General features: G+C 45.2%; 1 protein-coding gene across 4 annotated transcripts in view; it reads left to right on the top strand.

The window, feature by feature from the left end:
• DTD1 (D-aminoacyl-tRNA deacylase 1) overlaps positions 1-18,087 on the top strand; it is a 172,124-nt gene that overhangs the window by 136,378 nt on the left and 17,659 nt on the right. The window contains exon 5 of one of the 4 annotated variants that reach the window (XM_017945043.3): positions 8,041-8,542. The exons of the other annotated variants lie outside the window; for them this stretch is intronic. Coding sequence (XP_017800532.1) covers positions 8,041-8,139 — 99 coding nt within the window. The 3' untranslated portion in view covers positions 8,140-8,542. Of the gene's footprint in view, positions 1-8,040; positions 8,543-18,087 lie in introns of those variants that run through there. 4 annotated transcript variants of the gene reach the window in all.

Here is an 18,087-nt window from a genome sequence, read left to right as displayed (position 1 = left end):
TTTGAGGACCGAAGTTGTGGAAAAAGGCGTTGTTTGTGGTTACCAGAGCATAGTTTGTGGATTCAGCTCTTTCTCCAGATGAAGAGTTCCTTAGACTGCAAGGGGTGAGTCAAGCCTCCGAGTGATACTGCTGCCACACATGGCAGAAGAGGGACAGCTGCTGTTTCCCCGCTGGGCGTGCCCCTCCTGCCTCCCTTGGTGACAGCAGTCCAGCCTCTCGTGGTAGCTGTGACTTAAGACACTTGCTTTTATGTAATTCTGTGGCAAGGCATTTTTAGTCATTTGTCATAATAATTTATTTTGTCAGAGTTGGGACATTTTAGGCAACTAAAATCTGTTGACATTCTAGAAATCTGATTCTTGAGTCTGATATTGTTATCACCATTTATCAAAATACAGTCACATTTACTCAGTTAAAAGCCTGAGGCAGTAAGGGGAGCAGTTTTTAAGATTCCTTACAGAACAAACAGGTAATGATTTTCTTCAGAGCTTGGATATCAGCCTCACTGGTATAAAAGGAGAACTGTTTGGATGTGTTTCTTACATGTAAATAACGTCAGAGTTTCTTCTGGGATTTGCCTGAAGACCATGGCTAGTTTGTAAAGCACTAGATCTAGTAGAGTATATGCCACACTCAGGCTATACCTGTAATCATTTTTATTTTTAAGACTCTAGTATAACTTTGAAAAAGTGTATCACTTAGTAGGGAGGAAAATGACCAATTGGTTTTCCAGTACTGACTGTTAAGACAACATTTCATAACAACATAAATGTAGATCAGACATAAAATATACTTAATACTAACTAGGTAAGCTCATTTGCACCTACCTGCAGAAAATCTTTTCGAAAGTAGGCCTCCTTCCTTAGAGAAGATAAACTTAGCTTTTGCCCCTGAATTACCTTCATAAGATTTTCAGGAAATATTTGTCTAATTTATTCTGTTTTAATCTTTTTCCTTCAAATGCATCTCTGTTGCATTTGTGTTGCGGGAGGTCAGGGACCCTGAACGGAGGGACCAGCTGAAGCCATGGCAGAAGTACATAAATTGTGAAGATTTCATGGACATTTATCACTTCCCCAGTCAATACTCTTGTGATTTCCTATGCCTGTCTTTAATCTCTTAATCCTGTCATCTTCGTAAGCTGAGGATGTATGTTGCCTCAGGATCCTGTGATGATTGTGTTAACTGCACAAATTGTTTGTAGAGCTTGTGTGTTTGAACAATATGAACTCTGGGCACCTTAAGAACAGGATAACAGTGATTTTCAGGGAACAAGGGAGATAACCTTAAAGTCTGGCTGCCTGTGGGCAGGGCCGGGCAGGACAGAGCCATATTTCTCTTATTATTGAAAACAGATAAGAGAAATATCACTGAATTCTTTCCCCAGTAAGGAATATTAATAATTAATAGCCCAGGGAAAATAATGCATTCCCAGCATGGGCCTCTAAAATGGTGGCCTTGGGAGTGTCTGCCTTATGCAGATGTAGATAAGGATGAAACATGCCCTAGTCTCCTGCAGTGCCGTGCACCACCTGCCCCCCGACCGCCGCTTGCTAGGGTTAGGAAATTCCAGCTTGGCGAATTTGGAATTTCCATGTAGATAGTCATGCCATCTGAGAATAATGACAGTGTTGCTTCTGGCATGATAACCCCTATGCCTTTTATTTCCTTTTCTTGTCTTACTGCACTGTTGAGTACTTTAGTATAATGCTAACAGACATGGCACGAACAGACTGTCCTAATTTTAGAGACAATGCTTCTATTGTTTCACCATCCAGATGGTGACTGCTATAAGTTTATTTTGTTTCAATAAATCCTTTTTTACCAGGTTTGAGCAAGTTTGGTTTTTTTTTCTGTCCTAGTTTCTTGAGGGCAGTTAGCATGTGTGGCTCCTGAGTGATGCTCATTTGTTCAGGCAGCCACATGGTCCTCCTCCCTCTTCACTTGTTGATGTAGTGATTAATTTTCTAATGTTAAACTCTCTTTGCATTTCTTGACAAAAGTCAGATTTGGTCATAGTATATCATCATTTTGCCAGATTTTAGTTTGTTAATACTTTGTTTAGGAGTTTTGTATCTATGTAGAAGTGAGCTTAGATTATCATTTTCCTTTTTTGTTCTATTGCTATTTAGTTTTGTAATTGAATTAATATTATCCTCATAAAATTAATGAGTTGGGAGGATCTCTTTCTTTTTTCTGTTGCTTTGGAAGAACATATCTGCTTAGAACGATGTGTTCTTTGAATGTTGGTAGAATGTGTCCGTAAAACTGTCTGGGCCTGGTCGTTTTCTTGTGGGAAGTTTTTTTTTCCTCCCACTTTCAAAGCCAGGCTTGTTTCCTATTTTAAGTTTTGTTTTAGAAACATTCTACAGACTGTGAAGGTGTTTTGGAGTGGTTGTGGAGACACAGATGGGAGGCTGTGGGGGCTGGGTAGTCAGTGGCATTCCTCCTTCAGCCCCAGCCCTGCGCTCTGTCCTAGAAGAGGACAGGTGGCTGGGTCACACCTGGGTCTGTGCAGTGTGGGAGACGAGAGACATCAGTCTCTTCAGGCCACTCTCCAGAATTAAGTCAGGGCAACCCTGGGGCTCCATGAGGACCTTGGCAGTGTTTTCCTCTGACCCACACAGGTTAGCCAGGCTCTGGATGCCAGTCAGCCTGTGCTAGCCACCATGGGGGTGGGCTGGACTCCTCAGGCCCATCTGATTTTGTGGCTCCTTGAGTGTACATGCTGTCCAATTTCAGACCTCACCCCCCACTCTCCTCTCCCTATGCCCTTTCCTTTGGCATGGCTGCATGTTCTCACGGCCTCAGTAGACGTAATTGGCACCATAGTCTGTGGGCATGGGGTTCCTGGGAGTTGGGCCCTGCCCATCTGGTGGTACCAGGCACTCTGCATTGTGCAGAATCCTAACATGCCCGGGCCACTTGGCTAGGAGCCAGTGTTAAAAAGGCAGAGATCGCACAACAAGGGCCAAGTGGAGCAATGCATATGGAATTGGACGTCTGCAGTTTAAGTAAAGGAGACTAAGATGGTTGCGGAGGCGGGAGGGGATAGATTTTATGTTCACATTTATTAAGATACTGCATCATGTTTGATAGCTTTTCTTGAGTTGATGCCTGGTTGATGGAGATTTACAGTCTTATGTTGGGTTCATTTGGCTTAGATGGAATGTGTTTTTTATTGACTCATTCACCATTTGCATCAATTTTATGACTAGAGTATGAACTATCCAGCTGTATTATTGGGGACTGTGCTTGTTCATCATGGGCACACTCAGTTTCCCTGCTGAGTGAAATAAGAGACATCATAGCAGGTAGGTGGACCTGCTGGGGCTGCAAAACATAGTTTTAAGGAATGGACTGTCTTCAGTGTAGAAGTGTCAGGTAAATGGCAGGCTGGTGCTTTGCAAATCATAATTCAGACACAGCAGATTTGGAGCATGCCCCAAATTTATCTATCAGTTTCTCTGAAAATCTGAACACGCTGTCTTATTTTTCTGGACCTAAAACACATAGAAAAGTCAGCACCATAAGAGAGGGAAAAAAGACAAAAAAAAGTCAAAACACGTAGAAACAACATCTAAATAAATACAGAAGATTTCATTATTCAGTTGATGAAAAGAAGTTTTGTGTGCGTCTGGCTTGTGGAAAGAGTTGTATCACTTTAGACCAGAGTGTCTCAGCCTCACAACTCTTGCCATTCTGGGGCAGATCATTCTTTATTGTAAGGGGCTGTCTTGTGCATTGTTGGATGCTCAGCAGCGTCTCTGGCCTCTGCCCACTGGGTACCAGTAGTGTCCGCCAACAGCTGTGGCAACCAAAAATATCTCCAGAGACTGCCAGTGTCTAGAGGGGCAGGGGAAGGCAGGAGATGGGAGGAGTGCTAAGTCGCCTCCAGTCTAGAGCCCCTATATTAGATGCTTTGGTGCCATTGTGCTCATCTTGGCTATTATTGTCCCTGCTACTTGGCTCCATACCAGTGAGATAGAGGCTAATGATAGTAATAAGTATATTTCAGGAACCTTAGCCAGTCTTACCTATACTGTCTGTCCAAGGCATTTACAAAAGCAGGAATGTTCCAAGGAATTCTGTGTTTCTAAAATTTTAATTTGTGGAATAGAGCCCATGGCTAGCCCGATCACAGGAACAAATGATCGTATTCCAAGCAGATTATTTTCTGCAGCCAGCTCTGATATCCACATTACAGTACACTTGGTTTTGTATATATAATTCTGTTGGTGCAGTGTTTAATAATCTGAGAATTATTTAGTTGCACAAGAGATTGTTACAGGTGAATTTACATACCTCAAATTCATGTGTGCTGCAGCTCCATTGTAGAGGAAAAGGATTTTAACCTATTGCTTCGTACACTTAATGATTCTATGAGTTCAGATATTTTTGCTACAGGTATCAAAAGATAAACTGGCCTAAATGATAAGGGCATGTATTAGATCACATAACCAAGTGCAAAAGGTCAGGCTCTGTCAACTGAGTGGCTCAGTAGTGTCCTCAAGGGTTCAGACTCCTTCGGTTTTCCATTTACTTTTCTAAGTGTGTTGGCTTTCCTTATGGTCCTAGAGTCACCACCACATTTCCAGGCATTGCGTGGAGACACACAACAATGTTCAAAGGCAGAAAAGGGAACGTTCCTATCTCTTGCCCCCTTTTAAGACTTTCCTGGAAGCCCCTGGCAAACTTCCTCTCACGTTCATTGGCCAGAATTCCATCACGTACTTTGTCTCAGCCAACACCGGCAAGAGGAAAGCCCCATGAGCTCTGTGATGGTTTAGACTGGCGCCCGTAGGAAGGACCTGGCTGGGTGGAGAATGATCCACTAAAGAGGAGTTCCATGAGCAAAGAAGAAGGTGGGGCGGAGTGGGCAGGTAGGCAGACTGGTGCCTCCCACCATGGTGCCTCCCACAAATCTCACACCTCTGTGAAATTTGTATTTGTTAAATTTTTTTATTTTGTGTGTGACTTTTATCTTTCCCAGAGAAGGGAAGTGGAATGCTGGAGACAGTTGAAGAGTTACCATCTTTGCATTCCAGGCACCTGTTGGCCTTGGCTGGCCGAGAGCCTGTGAGGACAGGTGGACTCTTGGGTGCTGGGACCCATGGCCACGGGGAATGAGCAGAGTGACAGAGCAGTTCTTGGCAGGTGCTGTGGTGAGGTAGCAGCTGTAGGACCTGGGACTTGGCTGCATGCCTGGAGGCCTGGGCAGGCCCCATGGGTGGCAGCAGAGGGGCCTGCCTGAGCTCTGGAGCTGCATGACAGAATGTGGATTCCCCCACGGCTTCCAGGGATGAGGTGTTATGTAGTGGGAACCTGGAGGGCAGCCTCAGCCCAGCCCTGAGAGAAGACCAGTGTGAGGTGGCTCAGAAGCCCCAGGCATGAACGTAGGCCTGGGCAGGAAACAGGATGATGTGGTGGGGCTGGGGAGGGTTTGGAATTCCTGGAGGGTAAAATGCAAGGTGAGAGGAAGTGGGCGACGAGACTGGCGGGCCGTTTGAGGCTAGGTCTGGGAAGACTTTCCTGAAGGGGAGGGCAGCCCTGGAAGGGATCTGGGTGGGGAGAGACAGTTATTCTGTCATGAGTTTTAGTGAGATATTCACATGCCACACAGTCCATACATGTGAAGTGCACAATTCATGACCTGTAGTTCATTCGCAGAGTTGAGCAACCATCACCATGAAAAGACCCCTGTTTTTAGCTGTCACCCTCTCCTTCCCCCTATCCTCTGCAGCCCTGAGCTGTAGATTTCCCTATTGGGGGCATTCCATGTAAAGGAGGACACACAGTGTGTGACCTTTGTGCATGGCTTCTTTCACAGAGCGGAGCATCTTCGGCGTTTGTCTGTGCCGTGGCACGTGTGAGCACTTCAGTCCTTATTTCCATGTAATCTGCCATCATGTGGATATAGCACACTTCATTCACCCACCCGGCGGTGAATGGGTGTTTGTGGGAGAGGCGGCCTAGGGTGAAGCAGAGGGGAGGCTGATGGAGAAGATGGTTTGTTCACTGTGGAAAGGGGGTTCCAGGAAGCTTAGGTGAGAAGGGGCCAGAGGAAAAGGCAGCAGTGATAGGAACATTGTGAGTGTGTGGGATAGGGGATGGGAGGGACATGGGTAGGACCCTGGAGGGATTTGTATTCAGCCCCTTCATGGACTTGGAGCCTGTCAGCCCCTCCTGGCATTCCTGCCTCCTTGGCTCGCCTTGTCTACTTGCTGGGTGCTGGTGACCCCTCAGCCGGCAAGAGGGCCCTGCCTGGGGAATGGGCTAGCTAAAAGGTCCCCTGGAGTGTAGGGAATAGGGCGAGGCCATCATCCTGAATTTGGCTTCTGGTCAGTGGCGCAGCAAAGTCTGACTGGGGGATGGGAGTCAGCCCATCTTCAAAGCCACTTGAACTCTGATTGAAAACCGTGCTCCCTATGAAACCTCAGTTTAAAATAAGCCCTCTAGCCCAGCGCTTCCTAAAGTTCAAGGTGCACAGGAGTCCCATGGGGATCTCTCAGAATGCAGATTGTGGTTCTGCAGGTCTGGGTGGAGCCTGGTAGTCTGCATTCTGACAGCTCCCTGGAGATCTGCCGCTGTTGCTCCCAGGACCAGCCTCACTTCCAAATAGGTCGTTGCTCCTCAGTCCTATTTCGGTGTCTGGATGTAGGAATCTGTAAGTAGGGGAAGTGGAATAACCAAAGGGATGTGGCCCTAAGGTTGTCAGATCTTTTTGAGGCCTCATTTGCATAGGAAACTCACAAGAGCAGCTGTTGAGGCTAGCAGCAGGGCTTTCTCAGAGCACAAAGCAGTGCTCTTGTGGCAGGAAAAGCCCCTGCATGGGTCCCCCGGTTCTGTCTGGTGATAGGTATATTTTGAGGCAGGAGAATAAAAATAGTAAGATGGCTCTGAGCATTGCATACATTCTCCAATTTCATTGTTAGCAAACTTCCTCCCAGGAGTGACAGTTTCTGACAGCATCCTGAAACTGAATTGAGGCTAATGACAAAGATACCTGGGAGCTGGGTTTTATTTGTACCAAACCTATGGCCAATGCTTGCTTGCTTGCTTGATTGATTAAGACAGGGTCTCACTCTGTTGCCCAGGCTAGAGTGCAGTGGTGCAGTCACCGCTCACTGCAGCCTTGACCTCCTGGGCTCAAACCATCCTCCTGCCTCAGCCCCTCAAGTAGCTGAGACTACAGGCATGTGCCACCACGTCTGGTGAATTTTTGTATTTTTTGTAGAGACGGGGTTTTGCCATGTTGCCCAGGCTGGTCTTGAACTCCTGTGCTCAAGTGATCCTTCCGCCTCATGGCTAAGGCTTTTATAGATGCATTTTCTTCTACAGAAATAGAGTTCACAAGAGTTTTGTCGTGGTTTGCTAACATTTCTTTTCAGAAGTCAATGGCAATGATAACACGTTCGATTTCTGGTTCTTTGTGAGCTACTGTTGAGATCCTGAAACTGAACAGGTTCACCCATGGCCCCGGGGTATTCAGAGCTGAGATTTCAATTAAATTTGCAGAAGTGTCATAATAATACCTTTGAAGAGCACTTCATTTTCTCTGACAAGCTGCATACTGGAGAATTGTACATTTGTGATCAATAGTGGTTTTTTTCCTCTTCAGATATTCTGTGGGAAAGCAAGTCATACATTAGAACACTTTGGGCAAAGCCGTGACTAAAAATGAAGTGTCATCACTTCTGTGCTGTAAAAAATTTATTATGTAATATTTGATAGCTGAAAAGGAGTATCTGTAATACACATGAGTCAAAAGCATAACGACAACACAAACAGCCTAGGTGCTCCCTCCCAGCCTAAGAAGCAGAGCGACTTCCATACCCAGGGCCTTCCTGCTGCCTCCCTGCATAGCCCGCCCCTGCCCGGGGATGACCGCTGTCCTGCCCCTACGTTCATCAACCCCCTTCTTCCTTCTCTCTCTGAGTAGCTTCTAGCGCATGTCTGTGTCCCTAGGCAGGTGGCCTGGACTTCGTATTTGAGCCCTTCCTCCAGTGCTGTCCTTTTGCCTGTGTCTTTTCTTCTAGGTGTGGCCTGTGTGTGCTCTCCAGTTTCTACCTGCTCCACTGCCAAACAGTCCCTCGGAGCTGACTGTTGCACTCTTCCCGAAAATATACGCTTTTTAATGATGAAGAGATGGGAATTGTGGTTTTTGATTACTGCAGCCATTTATTTTCCATATCAACACCTCAAATGGTAAATCAGTCTGTACAGAATATGTCATACTTTAAAGAACTCTCTTTTTATTGGCATTTAAGTTGTTTCACAGTTTTTGCTATTGTAAAAACCAGTGCAGTGAACATCCTTTTGCATGTATCTTTGTGCTTAATAGCCAGTTATTTTCCACAAGATAAATCCTAAGGGGTGTGAGTGCTGGGTCATAACAAGCATATACTTAGTGCTTTAAACTATGCATTGCCAAATTGCGTTCCCAAGGCCCAAATTTATACTCCTTATCACCAATATAAAATGTTCCTTTCCTCAAACCCTTGCAAAGGCTGAGTATTGTAATTGTTTAATCCTTATCCATTTCATGAATCATAAATTATATCTCATTGTTTGTATTTGTATCAACTTAATTGCTAATAAAGTTGAACCCTTCTTTTGCACAAGCTCATTAGGCATTTGCATTTATTCACAATTTTTAAATTGGTTGTGAATCTGGATTTTAGATCCAGATAAGCTTGATTACCTTCTTGTTTGCATTTTATATTTTCTCATTCAAGAATTAGTTTTGGCATTTGTATAACTTATTTTACCGGTTACATTACTTAACATAATTTCCTTTATTATTCTCAAGAGGCTGGAACTCTTTTATGAGTCATTTATTCATTTATTTTTTAAGGATGGGAATGATGTTATATTTTCTGAATATTTGCATGTTTTGGAATGTCTTGGTTGACATAGAATATTTGGGTCACCATCTTTTACTCTCAGACTCTGTTGACATTGTCCTGTCCTGGTGTTTGGTTGACTGAGTTCCTTCCTTCTCTACGTCCATTCCTCTGTTGTCATGCAGTCTTTTATTCACCCAACACGTAGTTTGTCAGTGTTTACCGTCCTGGCTGTCCACTGGCATTTAGTAGTGTTGAAGGGAAGGTGAGTGCCCTTGGTATGGATCTCCTTTCTTAAATTTCCCTAAGAGTCGGTCCTTCCTTATATGCTGAGCGTTTCATTAGCCCATGAGATGAAGGATTGTTGCCCTTCTGTAATGTCTTTTCTTATTGGCTTTTCTGTATCTGCTCTGCTTCCTCCTTTTACAGGTCCTATCCTACAGATGACTGGATTTCCTGTGTTGAATTTCCCAGTTTCTGCTTTCTGCTTATCTTTTCCTCTGGGTATCAGAAAAATGACATGCACTGATTTTTCTGAATCATTAGTTTTATTTTCTGTAGAACTTGATCTGTTGTTAACCACATCCACTGTGTGTGCGTTCTTTCTCCAATCAATTTGTTTATTAAAGTATTATGAACATAATTCAACATCACATAATACCTGAAGGCGTATAATGAAAAATAACACTCTCTGCCTGTTCTCCGCCCTCAATCCTTGTCCTCTTATCCACAAGCAACCGGTTTGAACATATTTTAAGCAATTTCTTTTTGTATTTTTTCTCTATTCCTAAATAATGAACTTTTGCTATTTCTTGATTAAAATTTGAAATTATTTTTTCATGCTACTATGTAGACTAGATAGATGAAGACTCAACACTCTTCACTCCCTACTACTTTCCCTCTTCTATCATTGTTATGTCATTATTTTTAATTGATTCAATAAGCAATATTTATTGTCTGAACTCTCTGTTAGGCACCACAAAGCTGCGTTGTATCCTATCATCTTTGTTGCTGTTGTTCAGCTTTTTGCTTTTCTGGGAGTGTGTTCTTCTCTTTCTTTTCTCCTTGAAGCCTTGTAGAAAGTACTTTATTTACTCCTCCTGCTCCCAGGCCTCTGTTTCCCAGGCCTTCGCTCCAGTGCCCCTCTGTGGAACCCACTCTCTGGAAGCCTTACTAGCTCCCGTGTGGGCCACTTGCCGTCCTGGCTGCTGAGCTCACGTCTTGCCCAAATTTGGTCTCCACCTCTCTCCCAGGTCATGTCTACTGCTCTTCTGGGTTCCAAGTCTTCCTCTCTTGTTTTATTGTTATTTTGTATAATAATTCTTCACTGTTCCAAATCTGCTTGCTTGGCATTTATACAAGGTATAGACCAAGTGGGAGAGGAAAAAAGGGTTCTCTTTTTCTTAAGACTCTAGTAAATTGAAGAAACATTTTGAATCATTTAAAGAACACTGTTAGTTTAAAATGCTCATGAACAGTTTTCTGTTACCAATTATGCATTTAAATACCAACACTGAAATTGCTTAAGTGCCTCCTTAAACTCTGTTACAGTTCATGATTATTAACCAGACATGTGCCAACAGGATACTAGATGTTGACTAAAGTCTAAAGTGGATGTAGAATCAGTAGGTGCTGGTTACTTTTGCCTTCTAATAGTTTATGGCCTACAAAATGGTAAAGGTACACAGGCCAGGAGTACATGGGGGCATGGTCAGTGCATCTCCTTCAGTGGAAAGGGAAATGGTTACTTCTGTCCTCTCTTTGACATTTTACCATTAGCCCTATTGAAGGAAAAACCCAGGACATAGGTGTGGTGAAGCAAAGGCGATTTCAGCACTGGGAGTGTTAGAGGTGCAGTCGACACCTTGTTCCCCAGTAGGGTTAAGGAATGGACAGCAACATAATACAAAACCCTGGCTACTAGAATATATCGTTTGTCATACATATGGAGTACTGGTTTTCAAAGAATTAGCATATATAATAAAAATGTGACAAGATTATACCCAAATTTGCTTGATCATTCCTTCCCATTCCAGCCTCTTTCAGTGCCTTGCAGGGTGGGGAGTAATCCTGAACATCCGCCACGGCCTTCCAGTGTGCAGACACGTAAACCAATGTAGGCATCTGGTTAAGAGAGGGCTAGATAGCAAGTTACACATAACGAATTCTCATGTTAACATGTGGTTTTTTTTCCAAAGCATTTAAAGTGCTTGTGGTTTAGGTCTCCAAGTAAAAGGATTTAGGTGTACAGGTGGTTTGTTCTAGGAGGTCCTCCCATGAAGGAAGAGAGGACTAGGAAGGGAGGCCGGGGGAGGAAAGCCTAAGCATGTTAACCATCCCAGGTGTCCTCAGGAGGACTGTGTGGGACACATCTCAGTAGACTCAGTGGGCGGGAGGAGGGTGGGGTTCTTAATACCCTATGTCTCATTTCTCAGTGACTGAGGACCACTTTTAGAGTCCTTAACTTCCAGACACTTGTGGCCTGCCCTATACTCAGGCCTTGTGCCCGCCTGTGGCCACATGGTATCCTTAAGCAGAAAGGGGCAGGTGCTCAGGTAGGAGGCCATGGACTTGCAGGTCAGTTGTCCATGGAGGCTGCAGGTGACCTCTGGGCTGGGGGACACAGTGGGCTCTGGCAGTGTCTGCGGCGGGGAGCTAACAAAGAGGATTTGAGGGCAGCTACACTGATAGGGAAACACTCTTGGGTTGACCTCTAGCCTCTCCCATCCCACTGTGGCCTGAAACAAGCAGCCACTAGGTCCTGAAGGCTGGAGCTGTTGCACCATGTCCCCTGCAGGGAAGGAATAGACCAAAGATACTTAGCTAAGTCAGAATAATAAGAATAATAGAAAGGCAACTGGACTGTCCCTTTTCTCATTTTTGCATACTTAAAAGGGTTCTTTTAAACAATGGGGAATTAGAAAATAAAATTAGCTTGCACAATTTCAGATGGGGACAGATGCCTGCTTGCTTGATTAAAAAAAATTCTACAAAAACCTCAAGTAGAGTTAATAATGTATGAAAATTAGGTACCATGTGTGCACTTTGCTTCATAATGTTTTTATTAAGCAACCAGTCGATTTAAAAATAATGCAATGCCACCACTGACATAATGGCACTCTACACTGTGTGTTATGGAAACATCCTCTCTTAATATTCTGTTGGGTTTTCCATTACACAAGGACTTTTTTTTTAAAAAAAGCTTTCAGAATTATCACATAATATGAAATTATATCAAGCTGCAGTTTGAGAAAACAAATTATTCACATATAAATTCCAATTGCGTTTTAAATATGTCTGTATTAGCTAGAGATAATGTATGGATGTAGGTCTCTACCGATCTTGTAAAATGCCACATTAGATTCAGATTCCTATCCTCAAATTTTTACCAGTAAATGTCATTTGCTCACTGCAGGTTGCCTTCTCCTTCTTTCCCCATCCCACCCTCTGCTACCAGGCCTGTAAGTAGCAGAAAGAAATGGAGGAGCCAAAGGTCACAGACTTGTGGGATTTCAGTTCAAGAGATTCCCAATTCTGAGGGGAGAAATGAATCTATACAAAGTTGACACACGGCCATCGTGCTGGCCAATGGCGATGTCCTCTCCCTGAGTTTGAGTGCAAGTCTCCATCATTCTCATGATAATCCATTCCCAAAGGTGTCTCATCTTGCTACAAAGGGCAGTGGGCGTCTCAGGCTGCTGTGCCCCTTTTTGGGCTTTATTGCATCTGGACAGTAGTGGTGGAAAGTTGCCTTCCAGAAGTTTCTATAACCTAGCAGAGCACACTGAGGCATGATGAAGTTCAGAGAAACAGCCTAAACCCAAGGGGGCACATTGTTAATTTAATTTTTCTGTGTTCCACAGCATGCTTTACTCTTACATTGTCTTGAAATTCTTCATTATTCAACTAAGCAAATACCAAATGACAGCTGGTTGTGTTTATCTCCAGGGTGACAGAATGATCACACAGCATGGTATAAGTGACTTGACAAAAATCAGAGCATTTGTTACTGGTGGTAGTTGATGGACACTTAGGACAGTGAGCATTGTGGAGATAAATTTCTAAAGCTATTGAAATGAGTTAATGGGCTAATGGATGGGGGCGTTTACCTTTTGCCTTTAATTCATGTCTTGACTTCTGCGGAGTCTGGCTAGGTACATCCTCTCTGCACAGCATCCTCTGGTTCCAGCCGTTCCTCCTGACATCAGCCGGGCCACAGGAGTGGGCAAGCATGCTGAGTAATCTACCTTGTGGCATTTTAAAAAGTAATTGCAGAGGAGATATTTGATCTTTATGACTTGTACCATAAGACTTTTTTGGAATCTTTGTAAGAGTTTGGTTGGAACAGAACTTTTCCATCTACACTATGATCTGTAAAAATCATAGTAACTGACTTCATGAGGTTTGAGTTCTTCTTTTGTTATTTGCTTCACTCTCTTAATTAGATTTTGCTCATATGCAGGACAGAGTAGTCTGGCAGGAAATAACCAGCATTAAAGTAACTCAAAGATAGGGCCATACCTGGCATTGTCCAGCAAGAATGGAAACAGGGTGTGCTGTCCTGGACCTGTGGCAATTACCAGAAGACTGTGTGCAGGTGTTTGTGCTACAAGGAACCCGGTCGACTGAAGGCTTGTCCAGGAGTCCCGAGACCTGGCGTTCCTCCCAACCTGACAGCTGCCTGGGGGTGGCATGAGGCGGGCTATCATTTAACTGACCTCACCTCTATTGTGTTCAGAAGTAATCTGCAAATTATAATATCTGTTCTTGATTTCTCAGAATGCCAAAGGGGACACATTGATTGTCACAATCTAAGGGGTCATTTATTTCCTGAGTGTGAAAATGGACTTTTTAAAGAGCTTAAGATTCCAAGTTGTGTGCTTGGGCCCTTTGAGGATGGAGGTGCTCTTTTTGTAAATTGTAGACTCAAGACAAAGAATGAGTCTTGAGTTGAGTTGCGTTTTGTGGGACTTATCACAGAAATAAACTAGGATGTCTATGAGAAGCTGTAATTTTTCACCATCATTCCCCAAAGTCATGTTGAAAGTAAGTTTAGAACACCATCACCATCTCACTCTAGAGCAGCGGTGTCCAACCCTTTGAATGTAAGAACATTTTTGCTTCTCTGTGGTGGCAGATATCATGAAAATTATGCACAGACTCTTTTTTTTTTTTTTTTTAGCAGTTCATCAACTATCATTAATGTGAGTGTATTTTATGTGTGACCCAAGACAATTCTTCCAATGTGGCCCAGGGAAGCGAAAAGGTTGGACATCCATGCTCTAGAGTAATCCTTCCTATCAGGGATTCCTGGGCACCTGTGTTCTGAAAGGACATGCCCATAAATTGGTTTCCTAGAACCCCTTCATAGCTTAATCTAGTGCTTAATGGCCTGGTGGACTTGGGTGTTCCTGAGAGAAATATGGGGGTGATGGCAACAGCAGACACCATGTTCCTGTGGGCTGGGTTTTAATCCTTCAAGCCTAAGTGAGTGCTGCTGGTTGCAGGCAGCACACCTTGTCTGATTTTCCCCTGGAGTGAGTGGAATCTTCAGGCGGCCTAGAGTTCAACTGGACACAAAGTGCTCAGCTCTCCAGTTTATTCACCAAGGTGCGCCCTCTGGCTCATTAGTGTCCATGGGAGCCCTTCCTTATTCATTTCATGTTCTGTGTCATCATCACCCTGGATCATCCCACAGTGTGAAGGGATCTGTCTTTAAAGGTGCTTCAGGAGTGATGCTATGTGTGTGAAGGAACAGAGGCAGATCGCGATTCCCTGTTGATCTGATGCTTTGCACTTCTCAGGGCATGTGCACCTCACAGTCACCTCCTCTCCTTGCCCTGGGCATATCATATACAGAAAAACAGACCTTGACTGGCCACCCAAGAGCCTCTGTTTTTCTCTTCCCAGTGGCCTGCTGCCTGCTTAAGAGACAGATACCCCAACCCCAAAGGCAGGCCCGTCACCTGCCATTGCCAACACCCATGCCCGCTGAGTGCTGGTGAAGAGCTGTTCAGTTTTCCCACTCAACTGGCATAAAAGCTTGAGCCTCTGTACCCTCTGAGGCTATCACCTGGCCTGATCTTGCAAACAAAACCTGTCCTGTCCATTCATTTCTTCAGTCATTCATCTGTGGCCTGCATGTGCCACAGCACACGAGCCACATCACTGTGTCCATCTCAGTTAATGGGGGGCTCGGGCTCCTGCCACATGCCTCTGCTCCAGCCTGCCCTCTGCCTTGCCGTGCCTGTCCTGTCCCAAGTCTTTGATGATGATTTTCACCGGTGTTGCCTCGACTCCCCTGCCACTCCTGACAAGAATGCTTCAGTTCTGCCCAGGGTGCCCTTCACTCGGCCCTTCCCTCCTGTTGCCCCACTCTCACCTGGGCCTCTGTTCTTCTGCCTTTGCCTGTGTGGCCCTGACATCTTTGTCTTCAGTCATCTCTGTGTGTTGTTTTCTGCTCAGACACGCTGCCCTGCCATGTGCCATCTGCCACAGTATGCCTGGGAGTGAGAAGTAAACACCCGGGTGATGCCAGTCCCTGGAGTGCCCCTGCCTTCTCACCCCCAACTAGGACCTGACTCCCACTCCCAGCATGGCTTTCATTGGCCCTCCCCAAAGTTGGGGCTTGCCTGCCCTGGAGACCCCCTCCCCCCATACTTTGGCCATCCAGTGGCGCCTCTAGGATGTACGGATGCTGACTGCATTCTTAGGCCATCACCTGAGGGCTTGGTCCTGAGTGTCCATGTCCCATTTGCAGGGCTTCCCCTGCCCTGGGCTGCCTTGGGTCAGCAGGTGGGCCCGGGTCGGTCAGACTCCACTCCCTTGCCCTGATCTGCTTCTCCCACTGCCACTTGCAGGCACACAGGGCCCTTTCCTAAGGCCAAGTGCCAGGGACATCAGAGAGCCAACACTAGGCTCGTGTCACTTCTGAGGCTTCCCCACTCTGCTCTTAGCCAGCCTTGTTACTGGTTGAGTTAAACTGTTGCCAGTAATTGTATTTGATCCTCTGACTTCTTCAGCCATCAGGACAGAAAAGGATGGACAAACTGAGTCCAGCAGCAGCTTGTTGCTAAACCACCGAGGAGCTGGACCAAGGTTAGGACCAGTTTCTCTTTAATTTGGCAAATGGAGATGGCCCTGAGGTCCCTGTGTGCTTTCTACCCATGAAGACAAGTATGCAGCTGCAGAGGGCAACAGCTTGCCTTGTTGTGTGCTCCGGGCAGAATGGTGGGGGCTTGAAGCACCCCCAGGTTCCTCTGCTTTACCCCTAATCCACATCAAGTGCTTAGAGCAGGCCTGGCTTCATGTGAGTGGGGATTGCCAATTATTTTTCCAGTGGACAGTCAGCCTCAGGAAGGGAGGGCTCTGCTTGGTTTTCTGTTGTGTCGTTGGCACCTAGAATAGATATAGTCAGTGCCCAAAAGTTACCTGCTAAGTGAAGTTAATAGATTAAGCAAGAGAGGTCATGTTGCTCCCTGGGAAGAATGCGGGGTTTGGCATCTAGAGGCCTGGGTGTGGTCCCCCTCAGCCACTAGCAGGCTGCAAAACCTTAAGTCACATGACCTTGCTGGGCATCGCTGTCTTGTTTATGTCCATGGGCATGTGGTGAAAGATTCTGCTTTCAACTGCAAGTGCCACAAACCTACATGAGGGTGGCTTATAACATGAGGGTGGCTTAAACAGTAAGGAACCTGGTTGCCTCCCCTAATGGGAAAGCTGGTTCAGCCGGCTCAACCCTGCCAGGGCTCTCCAGAGACTTCTGTGCACCTCTGGATGTCCCCTCCTCGTTTTGAGAGCTGCACCATTCCGAAGCTCCGTTTCCTCCCCGGACTGTGGCCAAGGATTGGAAAGAAGGCAGTGTTTCCTCGCACCTGTGTTTATTAGGGAGGGAAGCCTTTTTCTGAAGACCCTCTGCAGTCCCCTGAGGTCCTCTTGGCTATGGTTTATGTCACATGCCATGTAACAGGAGAACCAGACATTGCCACCTCTGAAGTAGGAGGCTCCTGCCAGCAGGGAGGAAGGAAGGGGCTGGGAGTATGAGTTATGAGTAGCTGCAGTGTAGGCAACTGGTGGTGGCTTCTCTGTGGGACATTGATGATCATTCAACTGCTATCAGGTTGTTAAGATCAAACAAGGTCACATAGGTGGAAATGCTAAGTGGGAATCCCTAATAGGTGACACACATGCACCCTATGAACATTATGTTCCAGATACATGTTTGAAAAGAAAGTGCAAATTACCTTAGGTGGCGCTTGTCCTCTGCAGTGTGGCCTTAGGCCTTAGGTGGAGCTTGTCCTCTGCAGTGTGGCCTCAGGCTCCACTCTGCCCTGTTGTCTTACTCTTGGCCGCTTAACTCATTTTGCTTCCTGGCTGGTCTCTCAAGGCATTTAAGTTTGCAGGCCCTGAAATCGGGCATTATAAGATTAATGTTCAGCTGGTTCATTCTTAGATTGTGCAATTAGAGCTTGGGCATCTTCATTAAAAGGAAAATCCCTGATGTTTTCAGTGGATTTAATCATGAGTTGGGCGAGTCTGGATCTGCATATTCCAATCCCCCATCTTTTGGCACCCGTGTTCCCAAGCTTCACTGTGAGAGGTGCAGGCTGACCACAGGACCATCACCTGGCCCCCGGTGGTGTGTGTGTGTCCAGGGCTGCTTTCAGGAGGCTGGGTTTCTCTCTAAGGCGATAAAGCCAGCATGGTTTGGACAGTCTGTCCCTTACAATGTGGGCCTTCTTACCAGTTGATTGAAAACAAGCAAACAAACAAAAACCCAGAAGTACTCTATTTCAGTGTTTGTAGCTCGTATGTTCACAGACCTGTAGTGGTTTATATTCTCCTTGACATGTATCTCCTCTTAATTTGAAAGCTGTTGACATTTTGCTTGAAACCCATATGCAGTACCAGTTTCTTTTCTTCTTCTTTTTTCTCATCTGTTTCCTTAAAAAAAAAATCCAGCTGCTTTCTTGCTTTGAGATGTAAATTCCACATTTTGGCTGCATTGGATTCCAAGTTTTTCCAGAAAAGGCTTAAATTTATTAGGTTAGTTCACAATGTTCTCACAGAGAACTTGAATTTGTGGCATGGAGCCATATGTGGTTGGGTTGTTTTAAGATAAATACTGTAAGAGAGTCAGCATTACATCGCTGGCAGAAATGTGGGCTGTGCCTGTCATTTAAATAGTTATCACATGTGATTTAAAAGCTGGCAGTCGGCGGGAGGGGGCGGGGTTGGAGG

Source organism: Papio anubis, chromosome 16 (assembly GCF_008728515.1).
Source record: "Papio anubis isolate 15944 chromosome 16, Panubis1.0, whole genome shotgun sequence".
Classification (NCBI taxonomy): Eukaryota; Metazoa; Chordata; class Mammalia; order Primates; family Cercopithecidae; genus Papio; species Papio anubis.
Note: the sequence above shows the minus strand (reverse complement) of the source record. Positions and strands in the feature narration are given on the sequence as shown.